At 35.6% G+C, this 24,495-nt stretch overlaps 2 protein-coding genes and 1 long non-coding RNA gene across 12 annotated transcripts in view; 2 read left to right on the top strand and 1 right to left on the bottom strand.

Annotated features, from left to right (window-relative positions):
• The window catches only part of Eag (potassium voltage-gated channel protein ether a go-go), a 153,901-nt gene that overhangs the window by 17,972 nt on the left and 111,434 nt on the right, over window positions 1–24,495 (bottom strand). For 4 of the 10 annotated variants that reach the window (XM_072016571.1, XM_072016569.1, XM_072016573.1 and 1 more), the window contains 8 exons: window positions 22,163–22,220; window positions 20,021–20,127; window positions 12,604–12,872; window positions 10,278–10,577; window positions 9,118–9,386; window positions 6,141–6,406; window positions 5,141–5,426; window positions 4,502–4,865 (listed from right to left, as the gene is read on the bottom strand). In XM_072016571.1, the coding sequence (XP_071872672.1) occupies window positions 4,502–4,865; window positions 5,141–5,426; window positions 6,141–6,406; window positions 9,118–9,386; window positions 10,278–10,577; window positions 12,604–12,872; window positions 20,021–20,127; window positions 22,163–22,220 (1,919 nt within the window). Of the gene's footprint in view, window positions 1–4,501; window positions 4,866–5,140; window positions 5,427–6,140; window positions 6,407–9,117; window positions 9,387–10,277; window positions 10,578–10,686; window positions 11,001–12,603; window positions 12,873–20,020; window positions 20,128–22,162; window positions 22,221–24,495 lie in introns of those variants that run through there. The other 6 variants (XM_072016574.1, XM_072016572.1, XM_072016578.1 and 3 more) reach the window with 4 other exon arrangements.
• On the top strand, window positions 1,294–3,783 carry LOC139994184 (MTOR-associated protein MEAK7). Its single transcript, XM_072016587.2, has 2 exons — window positions 1,294–1,542; window positions 1,751–3,783. The coding sequence occupies exon 2, from the start codon at window positions 1,751–1,753 to the stop codon at window positions 3,080–3,082; it is 1,332 nt and encodes a 443-aa protein (XP_071872688.1). The 5' UTR covers window positions 1,294–1,542; the 3' UTR covers window positions 3,083–3,783.
• On the top strand, window positions 18,353–23,523 carry LOC139994195 (uncharacterized). Its single transcript, XR_011801580.1, has 3 exons — window positions 18,353–18,690; window positions 22,130–23,299; window positions 23,384–23,523. It is a non-coding gene; the product is annotated as an uncharacterized lncRNA (long non-coding RNA).

The raw sequence follows: 24,495 nt of genomic DNA on the forward strand, positions 1-24,495 counted from the left end.
TATATACTTACTTTAGGTCCAGTAAGAAAACTATGAAAAACGAGAAAATGCTTCGAATAACCTTATGGTAGGGTTATTTGAGTCAGTAGCGATATATTATATAAATATCAATAAAATAAATAGCAAAATAACTTGCAGGAATAAAATAATACACACACACTACTGAATTATGATAATCAATCTGTTTTCAAATATAAATTGCTTAAAAACTGTTTATAAGCGAATTTGACGAATTCATTTCACTCAAATAACCCTACTTTTCAAGTATTGCAGTTGACACTAATGCTAATAAGTACTACGAATGAGTAGAGAACACTTAAGTGCTAATTCAAACGATGTTAAAATATGTGTACATCAAATATCACTTGGAATATTTTAAAATACACTTTTGTAATGCATCCTACTCGGAAATGAAAAGAATGTATTAAATAAATATATTTTTAATTTACTATACTTATAGGATTTGTAAATTTAAAAATGAATGGCATATTTAGTTTTCTTTACAATTAAATGGTGGTAAATACAGAGTTCTCTACAAATATAATTTTTTTTTTCATGAATGATGGTGAATAAATGTAAAAAATAAGAAGATCTTTTAATACATCTGTTGTGATTGAGCGGTTCAGAAGTCACATTAATCAACTCCATCAATTGAAAAGTACAGGAAAGTGACGATATTAAAAACGCCGTTTTTGAAATTTACCTTGAGATTTATCACTATTCGCGCGTGATTTTCTTGCGATAAGTAAACTGATGGAAGTATGAGAATCAGATATTATTTGTATATTCATATAACAGACTGAAGAAATTAATAAAAATTGGAGTTGATTAGTTTGGCTTCTCTAAATGTATATTTCTATCTATAAATAAATGAAATTTCGAAATACTAAAGTCAGCTAACTTTTTCTCTTTCTCCTGAAGAAATTTGATTTTTAGCACTTACAGTGTTTTCTACAAGGATGCTTCGATTCTCAGATTCTTTGAACACGACTAACGTTTCCGGAGATGCGAGATGATCTTCGTTCGTTAAGCTTATTAAGAAACGAAATCAACGTAGGTAATTTCAGTATGTAATAACTCTCTATGTTTTAATATTCCTTTACTGGAATAAAATGTAGATAACTCGGGTAATTGAATTTTTTCAGGTAATCCAGTTTCTGACGCCGGGAAAGCGACGCTCCCCTGCTATTTCCTTTTTTCCGGATAGAAAGTTACAGGTTAAGGGTGGGAGGTTTCGTTTAACTTTACTCTGCACATGCGCGAGTAGAGCAGTCGATAGGCGCACCGTGAGCGCACTAGTAGCAGGTTACTTGCACTTGCGACTAACCTCAAAATACCTTATTTATTGTGTCGGTTCGGGGAAGCTCCCGGACCGCACGAGTTCCGTTTCGGAACTTCGTTTCAGATGCTTGGTGAGCCATTCTGAAAGAAAGTACGCGTACTTGCGTACTTCTATTACCGTGATTCGTGTCGAATCGAAGTTTTCACTGGGAAAACTGAGGTATATGGATTGATGTGGAAAGTACTCCTCGCGTTCGAAAGGTTTGTAAATCCTTATCTTTTCTCAAATTTCTTACGATTACCAATGATTTCTAAATCTAGCGATTTATATTATCGTAAATAGCAATGAATTGTAAAATATGCAAAGTAGATCGATTGTTTGATAGTCATATGTTTACACAAGAATGTTTTCTTTATTTTTTGACAGTTGTATGGAACGATCTTTCTGAAAGTAATCGATTTGTTTCAGATGGGTCATGGTTCGAGCCGTTCCGCTTCATCCGCGAATATCCTCTCCGCGGAGGAGCTGACCTTGGTGGAGAATCTGTTCAAGTCCATGTCCCGGAGTTCAGGCTCTATAAAACGCGAAGATATATTCAAACACTGGTCCAGTCATTTGGATGATGTACTACTGCAATTTGTAGTAAGGTTCCTCTGTCATGAACCAGGAAAGAGAGTGTCTGCCATAAACGGAGAGAATTTTGGGAGATTGTATGTGTTTGCCATACGTGGAAGTCCGGAGGAAAGGACTAGCCTGATCTTCAATGGCTTCTCAGAAGAGGAGCAGAAACATGAAATACCCACTGCAACGTTCCTTCAATATCTTCAAGCTACCATTAATTCCTACTTGAGACTGCAAAAAAACTCTGGGAATGCACACTACTTAACATGGAGCAGCATTGGCTGCACAGTAAACACTAGGAGAATAGGGATGAGATCCAGAAGTTTGTGCGTAGATCTAGTCAAACATGGTGAGACACTGACCACCGAACAAATAGAGAACTGGTTCTCTACAACAACCACTTTCAATATCATACAATCGCACGTTTTTCAGTGCCTTTTCTTGGTTTCTCAGAAAAAAGGAGACAAGAATGCAAGCAGTAGAATAAACGATTTGAACCTCTTGCCAGGTTGCAAGGGTTTGGAGAACATACCACATTTTCCAAGCATTTTGGGATTGGGTGATGTTCTGTTCTTGAATCTCAGTTTGCCCCACGAGCTTCGCAACGAATGGAGATTTTTATTTTCCAGTCAAGTGCATGGAGAATCATTTTCCACTATGCTTGGAAGAATCACTATGCAAGGATCGACTATTTTAATTCTTCAGGACACCGATGACCATGTATTTGGAGGTTTTGCCTCTGATAGTTGGAGACTTGGACCGAATTTCATTGGAAACCAATCTTCCTTCTTATTCAAACTCGAACCAGATATACTTACATTTCCTTCCACTGGTTACAACAACCATTTCCAGTACTTAAATCTTCATCAACAAACTATGCCTAATGGGCTGCTCATGGGAGGACAGTTGAATTATCCAGGCTTATGGCTGGACTGTGAATATGGAACTGGAAAATCAAGCTTGTCCTGCACAACCTTCCAGAATTATGTGCAACTCAGTGGCAAAGAGAATTTCAGGATTAAACACTGTGAAGTTTGGGGTGTCGGTCCTATTCCAGCAGTTGAAGAAGAAGAACAAGATGCAAGGTCAGTTTTGGATCAAGATTCTACCTCAAGAGTCATATTAGAGATGTCTGGTCGCAAGATGTACAGTGACGGATTGAGAGAAAAGAAGGAGTAATTGTGATATTAGACATTTGTCTGAGATAGTATGGAAAAGAGGAAAAATGGAAAACATATCAGGCTATTCAAAACTGTATCAGCTTTGTAGAAACAAAAGGAGGTCATTGTATAATGCAATACCTGTAAATGAGAAAATAGAAAAAAAAATGATTCTCTAGTTTTCGTGGAATTGTTTCAACAGAATAATATTAATAGTTACTAAAAAAGATGATCAACAATCGCGTTCTTCAAGCATTTTCTTCTGGTTGTTTGCTAGCTGATCTTTTTGAAAAAAAGTTTCATGTCCCTGTAACGGCCTGATCTCTCGTACTAATGTCATTTCAAATTGACTCTACCATCGATGGAGCAATATTAAAACAAATATATATATATATACAGAGAAAAAAGAAATAAAAAAAAAAATATTATACCGTACGAGTTGCTGTGTTTTTCGAATGCCTATTATCTAGTGCCTGGTGAGTCATCAATCATTTTTAATCGGACTTCTTGATACGCTGAATAAAGTCTATCGACGAGGAGAAACTTGTACAACACATATTCATTACTATTGTTACATAAGACTGTGTGTGTTATTCGTATATGAGTCGGTTGGCGGTCAATGTTCCCTCTGTTCTGTTGAGAGAACAAAGCCAAAGAGCAAACATTGCACTGCTGTTCAGTATAATGCTAAGAGTTCAATAAAGAATTGAAACCTCGAGATTTCAAATCTTTTCTTTACCCTTCACTCTTTGCCTTTCTTTATTGCAAATCAATTTGAATCTTTTTTAATCATCTACTAGTTCAATTTGACAAATTTTTTAATTCATCACAATTTCTAATTAAACGTTTTTAGTAATTTCAAAATAGCAATCTTCGAAGATAGAATTTCAAATTAACTATTTTGAAGACGCTCAGAACTTCAAATTAGTGATTTTTAAAATCAAAATTTTAAACTAGCAATTATTAAAAAATTACCGAAATTTAAAATTTTGGCCATTTTTGCCTATTATTGCCTATATTTGAAATTAGTAATTTTTTACCTCATAGAAATTTCCAATTCGTGATTTTTGGAATCACTAATTCCACTTATTGACTTTGAAATTCCCAAAATAAAAAATTAATGATCCTTAAAATAATCGAAGTTAAACTCTAAGCCATCAAAAATTAAAATAAGAAATTTTTGAGAAAAAGAGAACCAAAATTCCAAACTGGCAACTTATGATATCATCAATGCTTCAAATTGGCAATTTATAAACTCAGGAAAATTACAAATTCTATAAAGAAGTTATTTAAAACAGTATGGAAAGATATTTAAAATTTCAAACGAATTTAACATCTAAAATAAACAAACAGCAGCACTTAATCTGTAAATGGAGTACGTCTGAAATAATCAACAAAACAAAAATAAAAATAAAAGCAAAATTTAAGAAACACTCACCCGATGGCTGAGGTTGTAGGTCAGAACGAGATTCCTGGCAAAAGAGTTGGCGAAAGCCTGATAAAAATCCAACACCTCCAGCAACCGATCCCTCTTGATCGTGTGGAGATCACAGTAAGTAAGAGCTCGAACATTGGCAGCGCTTTGTCCTACGGACGGGTTTGTCCAGAAGCTGTCGCCGAACACGTCACCCTTGCCGAGGATCGCCACAACCTCGTCATCCTGGATTACCTCGAGACTTCCGGTCACGATGAAACACAACGAATCGATAGACTCGCCTGTGTGATACAATAGATCGCCTGGCGCGCTGTGGGACATCGTGAAATGCATCGCCAGAGCACGGAGGCAGCCATCGGAGGCCAATCTATAGACAAAAGTGTATAAATATGATTGTATATATAATTATAAGTCATTATAATTACAAGTCATGATATAAGGATTGCAAAAGTTAAGACATATCGATAAAAGATACACGAGTACTGTACAATTTCTGAAAAACGAATGGCTTGCTTTTACAAGCCGAGACAGGTATATAATTAATTGCAAATTGTAGGAAAAATTTTGTTAGATTATACGCGCTACATAAGGGCATCTCTATGCAAGAATACATTAAAATCTAAGAAGAGTGACGAAGCTTGCCTAAATGCAGGGTGTTCGTTGAAGACCTTCCTGTTCAGATGAACGCAGATATCCGCCTTCATATCCTTGGGGCAATAGTTAAGTACCTTGTCGGTATCTAGGCCCTTCGTCATCGCCCAGGTGCTCACCACGTAATCCATCACGCGTTCGCTAAGCGCCTTCGGCACCTCGTGTAGCTTCATGAACTCTCTCACGTTGTTCAGCATGTCGTGATATTTGGCCGTGGCCGATGTCATCTGTTGGATGATCGTAGTCACGTGACCGAAGATCGTGGCGTACAACAGGGCTGCAAACAATCGAACAATTTTACAGATTTACAGATCAATTCAAATAGAATTTGATAATGATAAATTAGCTAAAACAATAACGCCTGATTGTCAGTCAGGAAGACACCGATTTAAACTCTTTGAGTTTCAAATAAAATTGTAAGGTGCTCGAAAGTTCACAAACTAGTCCAGTAGGGAGTAGTTGGAAATTCGTGTTTGTCGTGACCCGAGAGATAAGTATGTTAAAACGGATATTACGTCTAAAACTATTTGTGAGAGAACCGCACGACGTAGGTATTCCAAATTAAAACCGATACACCCTGTGCAAACTCGTGAAAATTCGTGGAATTAAATTTTGCACAATATCCTTCCTCTAAAAGTCTGGAATACTGATGCATTTATGAGAAACGCAAAGGCATTTAAAATTAAGAAGGCACACAGGTAAAAAGGCAAAAATATGTGAACTATCCAAAATATCTAACATTTGTTATATAATATTTAGTAAGTAAAAGAAATTTCCATTTAGATTTCTTAAGTGATGTTCAGAAAATTATCAATTTGCATAAACATCCGCAGTCCAGTGATACAATCAATTTTACAATTCCAACATTCGCTCTTGAGGATACAAAAATTTCATTACCAATTGGATACCTTAAAAAGATAATCTAATTTTAGTAAAGGTAGTATCGCAAACTTCATTAGAGGAATAAAAAGAAAAAATGGAAGTATCGTACCGGCAATGATCATCATGCAGATGGTAAAAATCTTCTCGTTGTCGGTCTCAGCGGCGACGTTGCCAAAGCCCACGGAGGTCATGCAGGTCATCGTGAAGTACAATGCGGTGACGTACATGGTTCTCCTGGACGGTCCTGCGATTAGTTCCGGTGCGGTGCTGGTATTGGTCCACAGATAGCTGTACGGTGACTGGGTGACGTTCGCCAGCTTCCACAGCCAGGAATACTGGACTCCGTTGTCCGCGTCCGACCTTCCTATCGAGTACCTTTAACCCAACAACCCTTCTTATTATTCTCGTCACATTCATCATTCTACCATTTTACATTCTCTAATACACGCTATAAAATATAATAGAAATATACAGAGTGTTTTCAATTTTCCTGGATAAATTGCTGAGACAGGATTTACAAATGAGCCTCTCAGAAGGCAAATTAATCCAACTACACTTTCTACGAAGTTGTCAATCTTATATTATCCTAATACATAATTAGCATTCGATAATTCAAGAAAGAAATCTTATCTTTGTAAGTAGGAGGCACAAATGTAGTTGTGAATTTATATTTTCATGAAGGAACAATTAAGGGAATAAAACTTGGATAGAAATTTGTATCCTCTAGTAGATATAATACTATAAGCAATACTTTACTTTAAGTATTTCATACATTTTTAACACATTACACCCATTCTCTACCTAACCCCAACCTAATCCCATTTTCTGCATTGTTCTATCTCTATATCTTCTACAACAGCATAAGCATATTTTCAAAATAGTAGTAAAAGATTTACAGCACAACTTCATATATAACATTTTTCATAGTTAAAAGTGAAGAAAATTGAAGATTTGTTGTTGTCACATGCCCAAAATACTACAATAAATAATATCATTTTTAACATATATTAAATCAAAATTATATGACAATTAATAAGAATAAATATTCAAAATATTTGCTCGTTATTTTATGATACAGCCTGTACAGTACAACTTTACTCGCTAAGTAAGATACACGGGGATCTACAAGTATCTCAATACTACCTTGAAAAATGAAAAATGCGAGATAAAGTATTTCAACTAGTAATATGTAACTATTTTCTTCAATTAACGTTTCTATCATTTAACCCATTATACCGTTGCAGTTTTCTCAGAAAAATTGGAAATACCCTGTACAAATAAAAGGCGAATAGGATTCTCTGAGGACGCGTGAAAGAAGCACGCATGCTTTTTGGTTGGCTAAGTTTCGTGTTGAAAAGCGTTCTCTCTCCACGTCCCTCTTTGGTCTTGACCGTTATCCTTCCTTCCATTTCGTAACTGTTCTTCCACTATTCTTTCCCTGCTTCCTGTCTCTCTTTTTTCTCTTTTGACTATTCTTTGGAACGAAAAAATATCTGGCAAGAAGGATCACGGTCAAACACTCGAAGCTTCTTTTGGAAACGAGGACGGTTCGCCAACAGAAGATAATAGCGTTTCGAGCGAAAGAGCTCCTGTTACGTTCGTGGTTTCCCGTGATCGTCGATTCGACGATGGAGAACGTCTAAAGGACACGGAGGCTCTTTGTCGAGGAAACGAGCGGAAGGTTAGCATCGTCGTCGACTTTATTCTCTTGCACTCGAGAACAAGCCTCCTTTTTTCTCCATATTTTTCTCTTCTGTACTCTCTTTCTCTTTCACTCGCTCTTTCTCTCTCTCTCTCTCTCTCTCTTTCTCTTCTTTCCTCGTCATCTTCAAAGAGAAGGCAACGTTAGTTTGAAGCGCTACTTCGTTTATGCCGCTTCGAGCGGGGAAGAAGCGAAAATAATTAAGAAGCGAGGTGAAGGAACTAGGCAGCAGCAGTTTTAATGCGACGTTTCTTCGCGTTCTTTTTCTTTTTCGATTGTGTGGCTGATCGATCTCTGCCCTGTATTCGCTGCATATCGCGGATATCGGGTCACCCTGAACCTTTTCATTATTTTTGAATAATACAAGCTTTTAGCATAAAAGTACTTCTGTCTTGAAATTCAGTATCTTCGTTTACCAATACCAGTACTATAATACTTCTGAATAATATAAGCTTTTAGAACAAAAATACTTCTGTGCTGAAATTCAGCATCTTCGTTTACCAATACCAATACTATAATACTTCTGAATAATATAAGCTTTTAGAACAAAAGTACTTCTGTCTTGAAATTCAGCATCTTCGTTTACCAATACCAATACTATAATACTTCTGAATAATATAAGCTTTTAGAACAAAAGTACTTCTGTCTTGAAATTCAGTATCTTCATTTACTAATATTAACGCTACTATTTTTGATACATTTTAAACATTAGGATAAGGACTGTAATATCAAGTTCAAATTATCTTGTCGATCTTCAATGAATATCTTCTATTCTAATACTATAATCTTGATATCTAGACTAAGATCTTAATATCTTTGGATGATCTTCACATAGTCTTTAAGTGCCCTTGAAGTAATTATACTCTTGAAACTCTCCTCGGATGCATCTTGTATATCACGTCGGAATAAATTGCACAGAACATAACGACGATTACTAAAAAATAAATAAATAAATAAATAAAAGTATATGAAATGTTAGAGAAAATATATTCTTCTAACACAACTGTTCAGGATGACCCAGTTAGCTCTCGTTACTATTCTAGAAGCCATGGCAAACTGATTCCTTTCGGGAATGTTCCATTTGTTAGACGAAATAAAAGTAGATCAAGATTATGATATCTTTTGCAGAATTCCCAGTGGAACGAGAGTGCCATGCTGTTTTGTAAAAGCGGCACGGCATATCCTGTGTGCACGTGTACATGTTCTGTATATGTGTGTATGTCTATGTATGTATATCTCTATTTGTGTCTAGGTAGCACTTGATGGAAAATGTTAGGTTGAGAAAATCGGGGGGTGGGGGGAATAACGACGTCTAAGGTTTGATTTAGCCGTCAATCCTGCCGCAGCCGTGTTACCTTTTTGTGTGTGGGCAGGGTAAAATCACCTTAAAGTGACGTACCAGACACAGGCCAGCCAGTGAGCAACCAACATGTAGAAACAGAGCAGTAGAATGAGCATCGCGGCTCCATACTCCAGATACCGGTCTAGTTTCCGAACCACTCGACCAAGACGAAGCAATCTGACCACCTTGAGAGCTGAAAACAGGCTCCCTATGCCGTCCTCGTCGTGGTCGAAGGCGTTGAACACGTCGTACGGCAGGCAGCTCAAAAGGTCGATGATGAACCATGACTTTAGGTAGTTCATTCTGATCACCTGTCGTTTTAATGGAAAATTACATTAGACAAGGTCTTATAACGAGTTGTTCTGAGAGCAAGTGAAGTACACAGAGGCGAGAAGAGTTATAAAAGATATTTTTGCCAGATGACAGAGAACAATGGTAAGGAAGAATGACTTGACATAATTTTCACCAATGCTCTAGATTCCCGGTTTTAACTTTATCCAGATGAATCCCTGAGAATATCTAGAGAATTCTTCGACGATAACTATCCTCTGATACGACGACATTGTTAATATAGATTGCGGTACACGGAAATTTGACATTTTTCCAACTTGGCAAATTCTACAATTTAAAATTCCTCGGAATTGGGAAATTTCATAGTTTGAAATTAAAGATAACGTTGCAATGTATTTCAGCATCCATAGATTTTTCAAGAGCTAGCTGCCAGGGAAGAAAAGAACAAGAAGAGGGATAATTTCAAAGCGAACTTTTACATAAAAATGAATAATCTTGCTAATGGATAATGTGAGCTTTCATGTGCAACGCTGGAACCTGAAAGCGACCGGAGGATTCTCACTTAGTTGATTCTACGCTACAACAATGAAAAATAGAATCTGGCAAAGAATCACAGGGACCTTTTACACAACGAAATCAACGAACAAACCTTTGACGTTATAACAGTTAACGCACTTTTGTCTACAAATATCGAATTATCCATTTGAAAGGTAACGTTTATCAGTCGGCGTACAATTATTCGTTCTCCACGCATTTCCGTACTTACATGACCTCTACTTTTCTCTATAGAAACCCTATTTTCTATAAAAGTCGCGGTTAAACTGCAGATATGTACCTTGGGCTAATGATCAATTGTCAAGCCAAACCAAACCGGTTTTTCATGGTGTTTGGTTTTGCGAGGATATTTGTACCTTGGGGTCAGACACCACCTCGCCACCAGGCCCAACGAACGTGGTGTGAAAATTGAGGACAATGTCGATGAAGAATATGACGTCGACGATGCTGTCGACGACCAGCAGGGACACGTCCTCGCTGGTCTTGTTTTTGAACGCGACGTTGTAGGGCACCATGATGGCCGTGTAAAAGGTCAAACATAAAATGATCCAGTCCCAGATCGCCTTGAACGCGCAGTAATGTAACAAAATGTGCGGCGGAGTCTTTGGTGCCTCTTGTCTGTACTGCGGCATCACGTCGCCGCTTAAGGACATCATCTGAAAAATGAAAATTATATTAGCGTTATGCATCGAAGTGATTGTTTCAGAAAAATGGAAGAAAGTGAAAGAATATTTTTACGAAAAATTTAATGATCGATTTTACTACCTTTTGATTTTCGAGTTATAATTCTCTTCTTCTTTTACTTGTGAATTTAACAACGAGTTCTATTTCTCTTCTTTCTCTATCTCTTGCTGTTGCTTACAGAAAGGCTTTGAATTTTGATAAACGTTTCAGAGGCTTGAAATCAGGCGATAAACGCAGCACGGCTCATGCATTTAAATATTGACGATTACAATAATCCAGCAATCTCGAACACGTACAAATGGTCTGCGAACCAGTTAACATTTCCATGCAAATCTCTTCGGAACGGGAACGAATCTCCAACGCGAGTAAATCTTCATCAGACACGTTCGGATACGAATGGTAGTTGGTGCGAGTGGCGAAATCAAAATCAAAATAGCTTACCAAATAGAATGGCAGGATTTTTTAGCTAAAATGATCAGATGCAATGTTATTACGATTGTTATTTACTTTATTTATTTTTATATTCGCTGCTTTGGATAGAATGGAGGATGATCCAAGTTAAAAGTTCAGAAAGAATTGCATGCGATTGAGTTAATTAATTAGTTGTTCTAGGGATTTGCAATTAGTTGTGAAAATTTTAAATTTCAAAGTCCAAACTCTCTGACAATTAAAACTGTTGTATAGAGTTTCATCATTTTAATGTATATTCAGTAACTTGAATATTTTGTTGATTGCACTGAACAAAGACTATGACTGTGCTTATGCATTTATGGGAAGTTTCAAGAAGTAAAAATGTAAAAATGTATAGGGTCAATGATAACCCTTGTCATAGTTTTCAAACGTTAATTTGTATTTATAAGAATATGAATTTCTATAAAGAAACACAACTCAATGACTTTGAAAATGATTAGGTAAGTTACAAGAATTAATTGATTGATTAAAAAGGAGTGAAACGTTAGTCATAAAAATGTGAATTTCTGTAAAGATTCACAGTTGGACCGCTTTAAAAATGATTAGGCAAGTTACAAGGATTAATTAACAAATTAAAAAAGAAAAGAGAATATTACTCATAAAAGTGTGAATTTCCATGAAGATCCACAGTTCAGTGACTTAAAAAATAATTAGGTGAATTACAAGGATTAATTAACAGATTAAAAAAGAAAAAGAGAATATTACTCATAAGAATATGAATTTTCACAAAGATCCACACAGTTCAGTGACTTGAAAAATAACTAGGTAAATTAGGAGGAATAAGGAACAATTAATGAATTAAAAAGGAGAGGAATATTGCTCATAAAAATCTGAATTTCCACAAAGATCCACACAATTCAGTGACTTGAGAAATGACTAGGTAAATTAAAAAAAATCAATTAACAAATGAAAAAGCAGAGGAGTATTGCTCATAAAAATCTGAATTTCCATGAAGATCCACAGTTCAGTGACTTAAAAGATAATTAGGTAAATTACAAGGATTTATTAACAAATTAAAGAAGAAAAAGAGAATATTACTCATAAGAATGTGAATTTCCACAAAGATCCATACAGTTCAGTGACTTGAGAAATGACTAGGAAAATTAAAAAGAATAAGGAACAATTAACAAATTAAAAAAGGAAAAGAGAATATTACTCATAAGAATGTGAATTTCCACAAAGATCCATACAGTTCAGTGACTTGAGAAATGACTAGGTAAATTAAAAAAAATAAGGAACAATTAACAAATGAAAAAGCAGAAGAGTATTGCTCATAAAAATCTGAATTTCCAGAAAGATCCACAGTTCAGTGACTTAAAAAATAATTAGGTAAATTACAAGGATTAATTAAGGAATAAAAAAGCAGATGGAATATTATTCGTGAAGATGTGGATTTCCACAAAGATTTACAATCTATTAACGACTCTGAAGGTCTGTCTTCCATCGAAAACGAGAAACTTATAAATTAGGTAAATCGATAAACTAATTTAATAAAACTCCTACTAAGGAATCAGTAAGATATCTTACATGAGCTAAGTGTGATTGCTTCGCGGTGGTTGGCAACGCGGTATCCTTGAGGGCAGGCAGATGGGAGCTGAATTGTGATACAAGAACAGATCTCGACCTGGTGACCGATCTGGCGAGTTTGGCGAACTTGGAGAGGCCACCCTTGCTGTCGTCCGCCTCGATTGGCTGCTTCAGGGCAGTGATGTCCCGGAAGGTCAACAGGAACAGGACCACCAGGTCCCGTTCGTTTTTTATTGGCGCTATTTGTAGAAGCAGCCATAGTGGTGTTTCTATATGTCCGCAACAACAGAACGGAGAAAAGCGTCATTCGTTGGCTAATTGCGATTCGATAATTACATTCTATGTATCTGTTTCTATCCTTGACTAATTGGTACATTGTCGTCAACCTAATTAGCTAAGTATTTGCCTTTTGTACAGTGGATATTAAGATATAATTAGCTACCTTGCAGGAAGGCTCTTTTCTATCGGACATATTAAATATTTCTTTTTTATTTTTGTCTTTTATTAGAGAGACATTAAATATTATTTTTAATACGAGTTTTGCAATGTCTTTATTTTTATCCATTTTCTTTCTTTCTTTCTTTCTTTCTTTCTTTCTTTCATTGGCGTATCTCCCACCCTTCCTTTCTTTTGCCTGTCTTTCTTCTTTTCTTCTTTTCTTCTCTGGCCACGCTTCTTTTACTTTTACCTTCTTTCTTTTAGTTTCTTTCTCTGTTCCTTCCCTTTAACTTTGTTGGGATTAGACAGATTGCTTGAATTCAAACAGCCTGTAATATCCTAACAATGGGAACCCAAATAACAGGTTCATATTCATAACACTTAACTTGAAAATCATTCTTATCAAATCCAATTATTCCAAGTCGACTGAATTCAAGTAATTTGACTAATCCGAACGACTTCTTTTCTTTTCCTCCTTCCTTCTTTTTTTTTCTCCCTCTCTTCCTTTCTTCCCCATTTTTCTCTTCTTTCTCTTCTCTTCCTCCCCTTCTATTTCTTCGCTCTGCTTTTCATTTTCTCACTCCTTTCCTCCTTTCCCTTCCTTTTTCTCTTGTCTTCCTTTAACAAGAATGAAATCTATGTAATGTAATACAAAATTTCATATTTTTATAGCCAAACTCACTCAAGTCCTTTATAACAGTAAAAAAAAAAAAAAAAAAGAAAAGGAAAAAAGAAGAAAGAAGAAAAAATAATAGCAAGTCTTCAATTTTCTTATAAGAAATTTCTATTCGAAAAATATATAACTATTTTCTTTCCTTCTGCTTCTTTGAAAAATAGAAAAATTGTACATAAATTAAATAATCCTTCCTGCAAGACACGTTTATTATTCATTATCCATCATGCTACGAGCATTCAAGAAGCAATCATCTAAATGCTAACAAGCACACACAATGCGATTTACAATTAGTGAATACGATTCGTTTGAATTGGTGAATATATGGCCATAACTTTACTACTTAGAGATTTCGAATACAATGATTATCGTAGTTTAATAATAACTAATTGGAAATTAAATGTTTGAAGTATTAAATAGCTGGAACAAAGCAACAATAAAATGATCAGAGTGTGCTGTATAACTAATCCATTGTAATAAATGTGAACTCATGCCACCATTCGAGTGTCGTGTGTGTGGAGTGCGTTCATTCGTGTGTCATTAAGGTGAATTTATACTTTTGCACATTGTATGTGCACTGCGCATGATTTAGCCACAGTGATTAGGGAAGAAATTAAAGCTGTAGAAATATACGAAATTTAGAGTTGAATTCATTCGACTAGGTTTGAAAATGTCAGCGAAATTTCAAATTCTGGTAATTTCAAATGTGTTGGGAATTGCAAATTTTTGCAGCTACTCAATTAGTAGGAAATATCAAATTTTGGAGATCTCAAGAACATCATCTTGAAAATTCCAAAGTTCAAGGATTCCAAATGTTGGGAATTTTTAATTCTGGGAATTTTAGGTCTTGAAAATTTCCAATTTTTGAAATTCCAATTTTCAGAAACCCAAATTTTGGAGATCTCAAGTGCTGAACATACCAAAGTTCGAGAATTCCAGATGTCGGGAATTTTTAATTTTGGGAACCTCAGATCTTGAAAATTTCCAATTTTTGAAATTCCAATGTTTGGAAATCCAAATTTTAGAAATTCCAAGTTCTGGAAGTTTCAAATTTTGAGAATTCTAGATGTTGGCAATCTTTAAATCTAAAAACTTCAGGTCTTGGAAATTTCTGATTTTTGGAATTTTAAATTTCAGAAATCTTCAGTCTTGGCAATTTCAAATATTGGGAATTGCATATTTTTCAGTTAATCAGTAGGAAATATCAAATTTTGCAGATCTCAAGTGTTGAAAATTCCAAAGTTCGAGAATTCCAGACGTTGTGAATTTTTAATTTTGGGAACTTCAGGTTTTGGAAATTTCCAATTTTTGGAATTTCAAATTTCAGAAATCTTTCGTTTGGCAATTTCAAATGTTGAAAATTCCAGATATTGGGAAGTTTTAATTTTAGAAATTGCAAATCCTGGAAGTTTCACGTGTTGAAAATATCAAAATTTTAGAAATCTAAAATTTCGAAAACAGATCTCGACAAGTTCAAACTTCAAAAACCTAAAATTTCAAAAATTCCAGGCGCTGTACAAATTCTTGTTTTCCTTAAATTCACGTCTTGGATATCTCCAATTACGGAGATCCCAAATTTTGGAAATCTTAAATTTTGCCAATCGCAAACTTTGAAAATTCCGATAAATGCCGCGTTTCGCGAATTTCATATCCAGCGAATTTCAAACATCCAGCAGCCCGAATATTGTACATGCAAAAGTGAGAACCACTGTGAATGAATCATCCGCCACGCACACCCAAAACATCCAGATCATCCAAAACATCCAAAACATCCGTTTCAAAATTCGTCATTGTTTCAAGCAGTGCTCGATCGTTTGGTGGTGTGTGAGTAGTTTGATCAGAGAAATTGGCGATGCAGTTCAAAGAAGAAACTAAACTGAAAGTGAAAGAAAAAAGAAGGAACATTAGTTGCAGAAATTCTGATATAAATTCTCTAATAATTCGTGCCTAATATTCGTCTTAATTACAATTCCTTGTGTACGTTTCACCATTAAACAAATAATTACACTTCTTCTAGTGCCAGGTACAAAGGGAGAGACGAATATTGGAAACCGGAAATACTACAACAGTTTGTCTTTACGTTGGCGAGCCTGTGTCAATTTTCCTTTTGGTAGAGCAAATGTATACCTTGTTGATAATTTCTTTAACGATCGTATACCATCCAACTTTGAGTAATTCGCGTCCTGGTGGTTGAGTTTCTCGAGAATAAGCAGCTAACGAGTCATCCAAGACCAGAGGAATGTATTTTCTTTCTTTTCTTTTCTTTTTTTTTTTTTTTTTTTTTTTTTATTCTATACAATAGGTGCAATTTACAACTATAAAAGCAAAAATGTTTGCTCCCTCGTCTTTGATGGCTCGAATTTTTCGTTCCACCTCTATTTGGCTATTCCTGGCGATACTGAGTGCTGGCTTGGGGCTAATCGGCGGTGCTTTAGTGCGAGTAGGCCGCACAGGGTTTGTAATCTAACCTTAAATTCCATTTCCATTACTATTCCTCAACGCAATTGGAACTTTGGTCAGTCCGCGAGCTTTTCTCTTTCACTAACCAATTACCCGATTCTCCGTTCAATTTCTTACGATTCGGTAAACTAATTCAGATAATCGTCCGCGTCTAATAAAAATAAAATTCGATTCAATTTCTCAACGTAATATTGGCTTGGCAACTAAGTGATTGCAGATTTTGTCGTTAGGTGGTATAGACAAAATCCGCAATCACTTAGTTGCCAACCCAATACTTTCTTTGAAACGACTTGAACTACTCTCAATGTGGCAATTCTTTTCAATAAAGCAATTTCCAATACAAGTGGAAGTTTCATATATTTTTTTACAAGACGCATGAACGCTTCTGTACATCAAATATAGTGGATCATCAATCCATAAGGATCTCCACCGATAAATAGTCTCGTAAAATATGAAAATGTTACGTCTGCACGTCTGTACGTCACAGACATATTTGTTCAATGATTAATAATTTCTGATGAAAATCGATGGCCATCGGCAGATGTTAAAAAGAAATAAAATAAAAAAAGGAAGATTAGAAAAAGAACATTTTAAAAGAAACTCTGCACAAGGATCGATGGATATTTCCGAGTGTATTCGAGCGGATTTGTTAGTATCTTTAAGCACTGTTTTTAAGTTAGTTAAGAGATGACTATGAAGAGAAGAAGATAAATTGTACGAAAACGTAACGAAAGGAAAAAAAATGCGATTTCTTATATTTGCGAATTTTAATTCTACGTCGATGCGTGTCTTTATCATGGCAAGGGCGTGCAATGATAAATGTCTTTCAGTCTAGCGAACACTTTTATCAATTTTATTCCTCTTTTGTGCCCCGTCATCCCTATCGTCCCTTAAATTTGTAATTTACCATCGTGAGTTTCTGATTTTTTAATATTTCCATATATACTCGGTCTGTCGATTGACATTCGAAAAAAAAGAAAAAGAAAGAAAAAATGAAAGAATTTCACGCACTTTCAAAGAGTATTTTCCTTTTTTTTTTTTTTTTAATTTGGGACATGCGAATCAACGTTTTCCATCGAATTCTTATCGTTTCGACATCTGCGCGTCGTTTAAACGCGTTTGCATATTCCATTCATCGATCTGCTCGCCATCGACGATTTATCATTTTCGCAGTTACTTAATTTACCGAACCGAACTTCGATAACCAATCGTTTTAAACGTCGTACATTCTCCAATAATTTCCATCGAATCTTCGTTTCCACGATATTTCGATGTTATTGAAACACGTATTGAAATTAATCGCACATCGATCTCCACCTTCCACGCTTCGTAATAAACCCGGCGTTTATTTCATTCTTCCGGTGACCATCGATTCGTTGAACATTCCGTACGATCGCTGCTAGACGTCGTTAATGCCACAGCTGAGAAAATTTCACAGCTACCTTTATCGAATTTTAGCCAACTGCTCTGCTTTGCCTGTCTCTGTCTTCCTCACGTGACACGCCATATATATATTAGGTTGTCCGAAAAGTTTTTTCCTTTTATGAGAAAATAATAAACACACAACGTTTTTTGTTTTATATTATTTCGTCGAATTACGTACAATCCATTTTGTTCTGTTGAAATAAACACCGTAACATTTCACAGACATTTCACGTTTCTATAAAGGCATATCGTTGTAAAAAACACGTTTGCGAAAGAAAGACACTTTCCGGATAACCTAATATTATGTTAGGTTACCCGAAAAGTTTCTTTCCTTCTATGAGGAAATAATAAACACACAACGTTTTTTGTTTTATATTATTTCGTCGAATTACGTACAATCCATTTTGTTCTGTTGAGATAAACACCGTGACATTTCACAGACTTGGTTTCACGTTTCTATGAAGGTGCATTGTTGTAAAAATCACGTTTGCGAAAGAAAGACACTTTCCGGATAACCTAATATTATACATATAATTGCATATTTTTTTGTATTACATAATATTATATATATTATTTTTATTCTATTTCTTTATATAAGTATATAAATTTTTAATTTATTATTTATATATTTCAAATATATATTGGATTGGCAACTAAGTGATTACGGATTTTGTCAATACCACCTAATGGCAAAATCCGCAATTACTTGGTTGTCAACATATATATATGTAATTACACGAGTTTGGCGTCAGAGGGCAGCTACATTATGTTACAAATTGACAAATTACATATTTAGAGAAATGTACATTTTGAAAATACATTTGAAAGTACATTTTGAAAATTTAAAGCCTCTCCTCTAAAACGTACGTGTTTCAAGCGCAGTGCCACGATCGACGCCGCCAAGCAACGATAGTGAGTTATTCTCAGTCGTAGAATTATTTTCAGATATTTTGTTCAGTTGAATTTCATCTTCGCAGATGTTTGAACGAATTTCCAATCGATTACAAACCCCGCACGAGATGGTTTCTTTGAACAAAAGGGAAATATCATTTGTCTACGAAGGGCCACCTATATATTACAGCTGAATAATGGTAATTACGAGTGTTTTCGATTGTGACAAACTGGAGCTCGCCACCTTTTAGATAGTCAACGTTAATCACAACGACCTCGCAATAGCCTCGATTAAGACGAAACACACGGCCAACTTACTCTCTGCTTGCCTACGTGCCTGGCGAACTTTACCCGATCGATTATAGGAAAGTGAACGCCATAATTGTTCAACGATCTTGTTTTCTGCACGACGACACCGCCACGATTTTTGTGAAAATTGAAACAACCGTTCGGCAATCGATGAAAACCTTTCTTATTTTTTTATTTTTTCTTTTTTTTTTTTTTTTTTTTTTTTTTTTGTAGCAACGAAGAGTAGAATTGTTACAAGTTGAGCGAACAGTGGGAATATGTTTCTCCGCATTGATACTCGCCACTAAATTTTCGAGTATTTTTTGAGTATTTCGAAAAGATTTCGTACATTTCAAATTGACGAAATTTGGGATTTTTTAGATTCCGGTCTTTCGGTATTCAGAGGTTGCAAATAACCAGATTCTCAAAGTTTGGGATTCTTCGAAATTTTGGATTTTCAAAATTTGCATGATTTAGAAATCCGAGACGACAACAAATTTGGGGTTCTCGAAATTCGGTATTTGCGAAATCTGGGTTTCCCGAAATTGGAATTTCCCAAAATTTTTTCAAAATTCGAGCTTCCCAAAATTTCAGACCCACTACCGGAAAATTTGGGTTTTTTTAAATTTGCGATTCTCGAAACTCGGATTTTCCAAAATTCGAACTTCCCAAAATTTCAGACCTGCGAAACTTTGGTTTTCCAAAATGACTTTCGAAATTCGGAATGTCCAGACTTTTGTTTCCAAAATTTTCCTTTCCCAAAATTTGCAATTTCCACGGAAATAAGACTTCCCAAACGTTCGTCTCGATGTAACTAAATTTTCAATTCGTTTAAAAACGTCTCGAAATTACCATTCGTAAAAAGAACCGACTCAATCGACGAAAAGAACAACATCAAAAATAAAATACAGAAATTTCTCCAATACTATGCAGATATCATATCCGCGTGAAAAATAGCTTCAACATTCTCAAAAATCGTTTTCTAAAAAATCGTTACTACGAAAAAAGATTGTACCCAAACAACAACGACTAAAACTCGGAACAGTAGTATTCATAGAAAAAACAAAAAATCGTAGAGAAAAGAGAAACATAAATGATAAATCGTGGAGATAAATCGTCGTAAAGAATGGCGTGTCGTTCGCCTGGCTGGCAAAAGGACAAAATCTGGCAAAAATGCCGATAGATACGTGTTGTAATACGTGTGTCTAGTACTTAAGACAAAGATTTCAGGGGGGAATTAACTGAAATCAAGAGTAGGTGGGAGGTCGAATAGCGTCCTCTCATTATGGCCGCCCCTTGGTCCCGGGATCGTTCGACGATCCTTGTACGTATGTCGTCTCTTGTTCAGGCTAAAGATGGGTGTATAACAATCGTATACAATATACCTCGAAATGTACATTAATACAATATCTGTAGATACACAGTTATCTCACATCGATTGATATTCGGTTATGGTATTTTCTCTGTATTGGTAATTTCGTACGAGAGAAGATGATTTAATACTAACGTTACCAGGTCTGGTCGAATGACTGGTTTGAAAATTTCATTTCAAGTTGTACATTCATCGTTATTTCTTCTGTTCTTGTTAATGTCAGAATTTACGTAAAGTTAGACGAGCGGAAGAAATAACGACGAAGGTGCAATTTGGAATTAAATTTTGAAACTGGTCGTTGTTGTCTAATTAATCAATTTCTCAATTTTTGTTAATGTAGGAATTTACGTAAAGTTAAATGAGCGGTAGAAATAACGACGAAGGTACAATTTGGAATTAAATTTTGAAACTGGTCGTTGTTGTCTAATTAATCAATTTCTCAATTTTTGTTAATGTAGAAATTTACGTAAAGTCAGGCGGGTAGAAGAAATAACGACGAAAGTGCAATTTGGAATTAAATTTTGAAACTGGTCGTTGTTGTCTAATTAATCAATTTCTCAATTTTTGTTAATGTAGGAATTTACGTAAAGTTAAATGAGCGGTAGAAATAACGACGAAGGTACAATTCGGAATTAAATTTTGAAACTGGTTGTTGTTGTCTAATTAATCAATTTCTCAATTTTTGTTAATGTAGGAATTTACGTAAAGTTAAATGAGCGGTAGAAATAACGACGAAGGTACAATTTGGAATTAAATTTTGAAACTGGTTGTTGTTGTCTAATTAATCAATTTCTCAATTTTTGTTAATGTAGGAATTTACGTAAAGTTAAATGAGCGGTAGAAATAACGACGAAGGTACAATTTGGAATTAAATTTTGAAACTGGTTGTTGTTGTCTAATTAATCAATTTCTTAATTTTTGTTAATGTCAGAATTTACGTAAAGTTAGATGAACAAGAGACATTTTAAATTAAATTTTGGAAGTAATTATTTCACCGGGCCTGGTATGGTTAGCGTTAAACACAATATCGCTTATTTTACGAGAATACAAACCATTCACAGCAGCTTCAAAGTACAATAAACAATTTCTTCTTAAAATCGATAAGATCGATCGAACCATAGATTTTGAAGAAAGAATTGTCTCATTTCTACGTTACTGAAATACATGAAAGCTTATTTACGTTCCGTAACATAATCCACATAGCAATACTTGCACATGGCTAGAATTGCGAAATAGATTTATCTTGTACGATTAATATTGGTAGTAGAAGTTAACGTCGATACTTTTACGACACACCGAGCGTCCAACGTGTCACGAAAGGGGAAAACAATTTTAATAAACAGACAACTTACGATATTGGGTTGTCCGAAAAGTTTCTTTCGTTCTATAAGGAAATAATAGACGCACAATATTTTTTTTTATATTAGTTTATTGAATTATGCACAAACATAATAATAGAAATATAACGAAATGGATCATACCTAATTCAATAAAATAATATAAAACAAAAATTATTGTTCAACCATTATCACCTTATGAAACGAAAGAAACTTTTCGGACAAACCTAATACATCGTAATAATTAAGTTCAAATAAATATAACAAATCAAAAATAAATGAAAACAAAAATTACCTAGAAATTGCACGATTATCAGTCTCAATCAGCACATATTTCGAAGAAGATTCAAAAAGGAAAATGCTTCGTTTACAAGGTCCATTATCCATACGGTTAAACGTAACAGTTATTGTTAAGAAGAGAACATTCTTCGCACGTATTTTCAAGCTACGACAAACATCTGATATTCTCGTACAACAAGCAACACGATATCCAAATCATCGTCTTCTATACGAAGCAACGAATACGGAGACCCTACCGAATATTAATATGTCTAACTGTGTACTTATATTTACGTATATATCTATGTATAAATATATATAAATTATAGATATATATATAATAAATTAGGTGTTTTGTTATAGTTTTTGTTATAGTTAGATTCGAGGGTGACTTACTGGTGGGTTTTTCGAGCACTCTTTTGCGAACCTGAGCTAGACATACCTCGTGGGGCACCTTTAAACAGAACACGATCACTCTCGTTATTTCGCACGGTTGGATCGTCAGGAGATCGCTAGAAGATCGCTAGGATCGCTACGAGATCGCTAGGATCGTCTCTAGAACGTGGGAGGGCAGGTTTATATTTTTCTTTTTTTTTTCTTTTACATTTGTTGGATTATTCGTTGGAGTTTTCAATCTGTCTGGAATTCCTTTCGACACGATCTCGGCTCGTTACTGGTCGCTATCGAGTTTCTTTTTTTTTTTTTTTTTTTTTTTGCTCAACGAGCAATCGCACCGACCGTCGATAAATCCGCTTTCGCGAGTTGCAAGCGAATTTCAATCGAATCGTAACTGGACCATCGATAGCGAAAGCTGCTCCACAGATCTTTTACTTTACATTGCAAAAGCGATGTATCGAGGTATTTGCAGTGCGACGACGTCTCTCGAAGGTAAACGGTAAAAGGCGAAGAATATTCCTCGCGCGTGTCCGAGATTTTTCTGTCTCTTTTTCTTTAGAAGAAAGGAGAAAAAAAATCGCGCATTTTTGATCCGACGATCTTCTAACCGAATTTCGTGCAGCAAACTATTTTCCTCGCAACGACCACCAGTCAATTGGCTGCTGAGATACGGCGGGTGAAAATTCATTCGTCAGCCTCTGCTTCAACACAGCTTTCTCTAAAGTTCTCTGCCTGCCAGCTTAGCTCTGAACTCGAGTAAAATCCAACCGCCTGTAGTTGCGTAAATCCTAACGCAGTATGCGTTTGAATAATTCGACAGAGCGCGTGTCAGCCAACAGATAAACGCAACAGAGTCTAGTCGGAAGATCTAAAGAAATACTTGTCAAGAATATACTTCGTCCATAATGAGTTCTCTGTAGCTAAACGAAATGTAAATGCAGTAAGATTTGTAGAGTGGAAGAGTGCAGATCAAAGCCTACGAGAAATGAAACGCGACAAACAAACGAACGAATCTCACTATATTCTATACATTTTGTATCTTCGATACTTTCTTTCATCTCTGTTGAGGTTAAGGTTGACTGATTGAAGAACGAGTGGATAAATTTGTAATAGAAAAGTATATTGAAATAATTAAAGGTATAAGTACAATGTATAAGTATAATATTACGCTCCGAGGTTTACTATAGGCCGTGTTTCTAACCGTCTTTCTTGATACTACAGTGTCGCAGACGGATCGTCTTACATGACCGGCGAAATATACACAGTGCGACGATGGGCGTGTAACGTCAAGCACATCAGGTACCAGGCCGCACGCCGAAAGCAAGATTACAACCGGATGTCTACACATCCTTGCCGCGTACCCTCAATATTCTTAAGGACCCATCATAAAACCATTTTCATAGTTAAGGTCCATTAGGCCAAACACATGCGTTCTTTATAGTTTTGCCTATTACAGAAAGATACGGGAAAGTCAGTTTTTCTTACGTTCAGGTATCTTCCGTTAGTAACTTTCTCTCAAGGGCGGTTAGCACCCTTCCTTACCCACCAACCTAGAAAATCAGCCAATTGACATCGAAGTCTATTTCCCTCACTCTCCTAATGAAAACTTGTCCTTAACAAATCAGCTCTTTTCGTGTTCTTAGACCCACCCATCACTAGCTTTCCTCCACCAGAACATCGTCACTAAACTTTACTTATTCTCTATCTTTAGAACAGTCAACATCTCTTTACCGGGTTTCTACCCTTAGATCAGTCGCCTACTTAATTTATATAAAGTTGTTAGAGTAAAGTGTAATTTATGTGTCAATTCAGTGTATACTTATTTGTGACTATTAAGTGCATAATAAAGTGTAATAAAAAGAAAGTTAATAGTTGTGTTAAGGCTCAACCTTCTTGTTTTTATAATTTGAGTCACAAGTTTACGTGACAAGCGCATAGTTGTCGTCAAGCAGCGAATTCTAGAAACATCGATTCGCCTTCGGTCCGTTATTTTATCTACACAAAGAAGGGGGCATACGTGATCATAGGCGCGAACGGTTGCGAGACCCGAGCGTGGTGGGGATCGTCTCTCAGAGAAGACAAAGGAAAAAGTCGAAGGGCAATCAGTGGTAAATGAGGATTCAAACCGAATTTATCGAAAGGTTCAGAGGAATAAAATCAAAGTAACGAATACAACGAGAAATATCATAAAGTTGGATTATAATAACAAACTAATTGTATCATCGTTAATTCGAAACAGGGGAACGACTGATTCACGGCGTCGATTATCAGAATCGTAGCGAGAATTTACGCCTCTCCCTGACGCGTTTTCCTCGCGATCGCGTCTCTCCGCG

The sequence above is a fragment of the Bombus fervidus genome, chromosome 14, assembly GCF_041682495.2.
Source record: "Bombus fervidus isolate BK054 chromosome 14, iyBomFerv1, whole genome shotgun sequence".
In the NCBI taxonomy this organism is placed as follows: domain Eukaryota; kingdom Metazoa; phylum Arthropoda; class Insecta; order Hymenoptera; family Apidae; genus Bombus; species Bombus fervidus.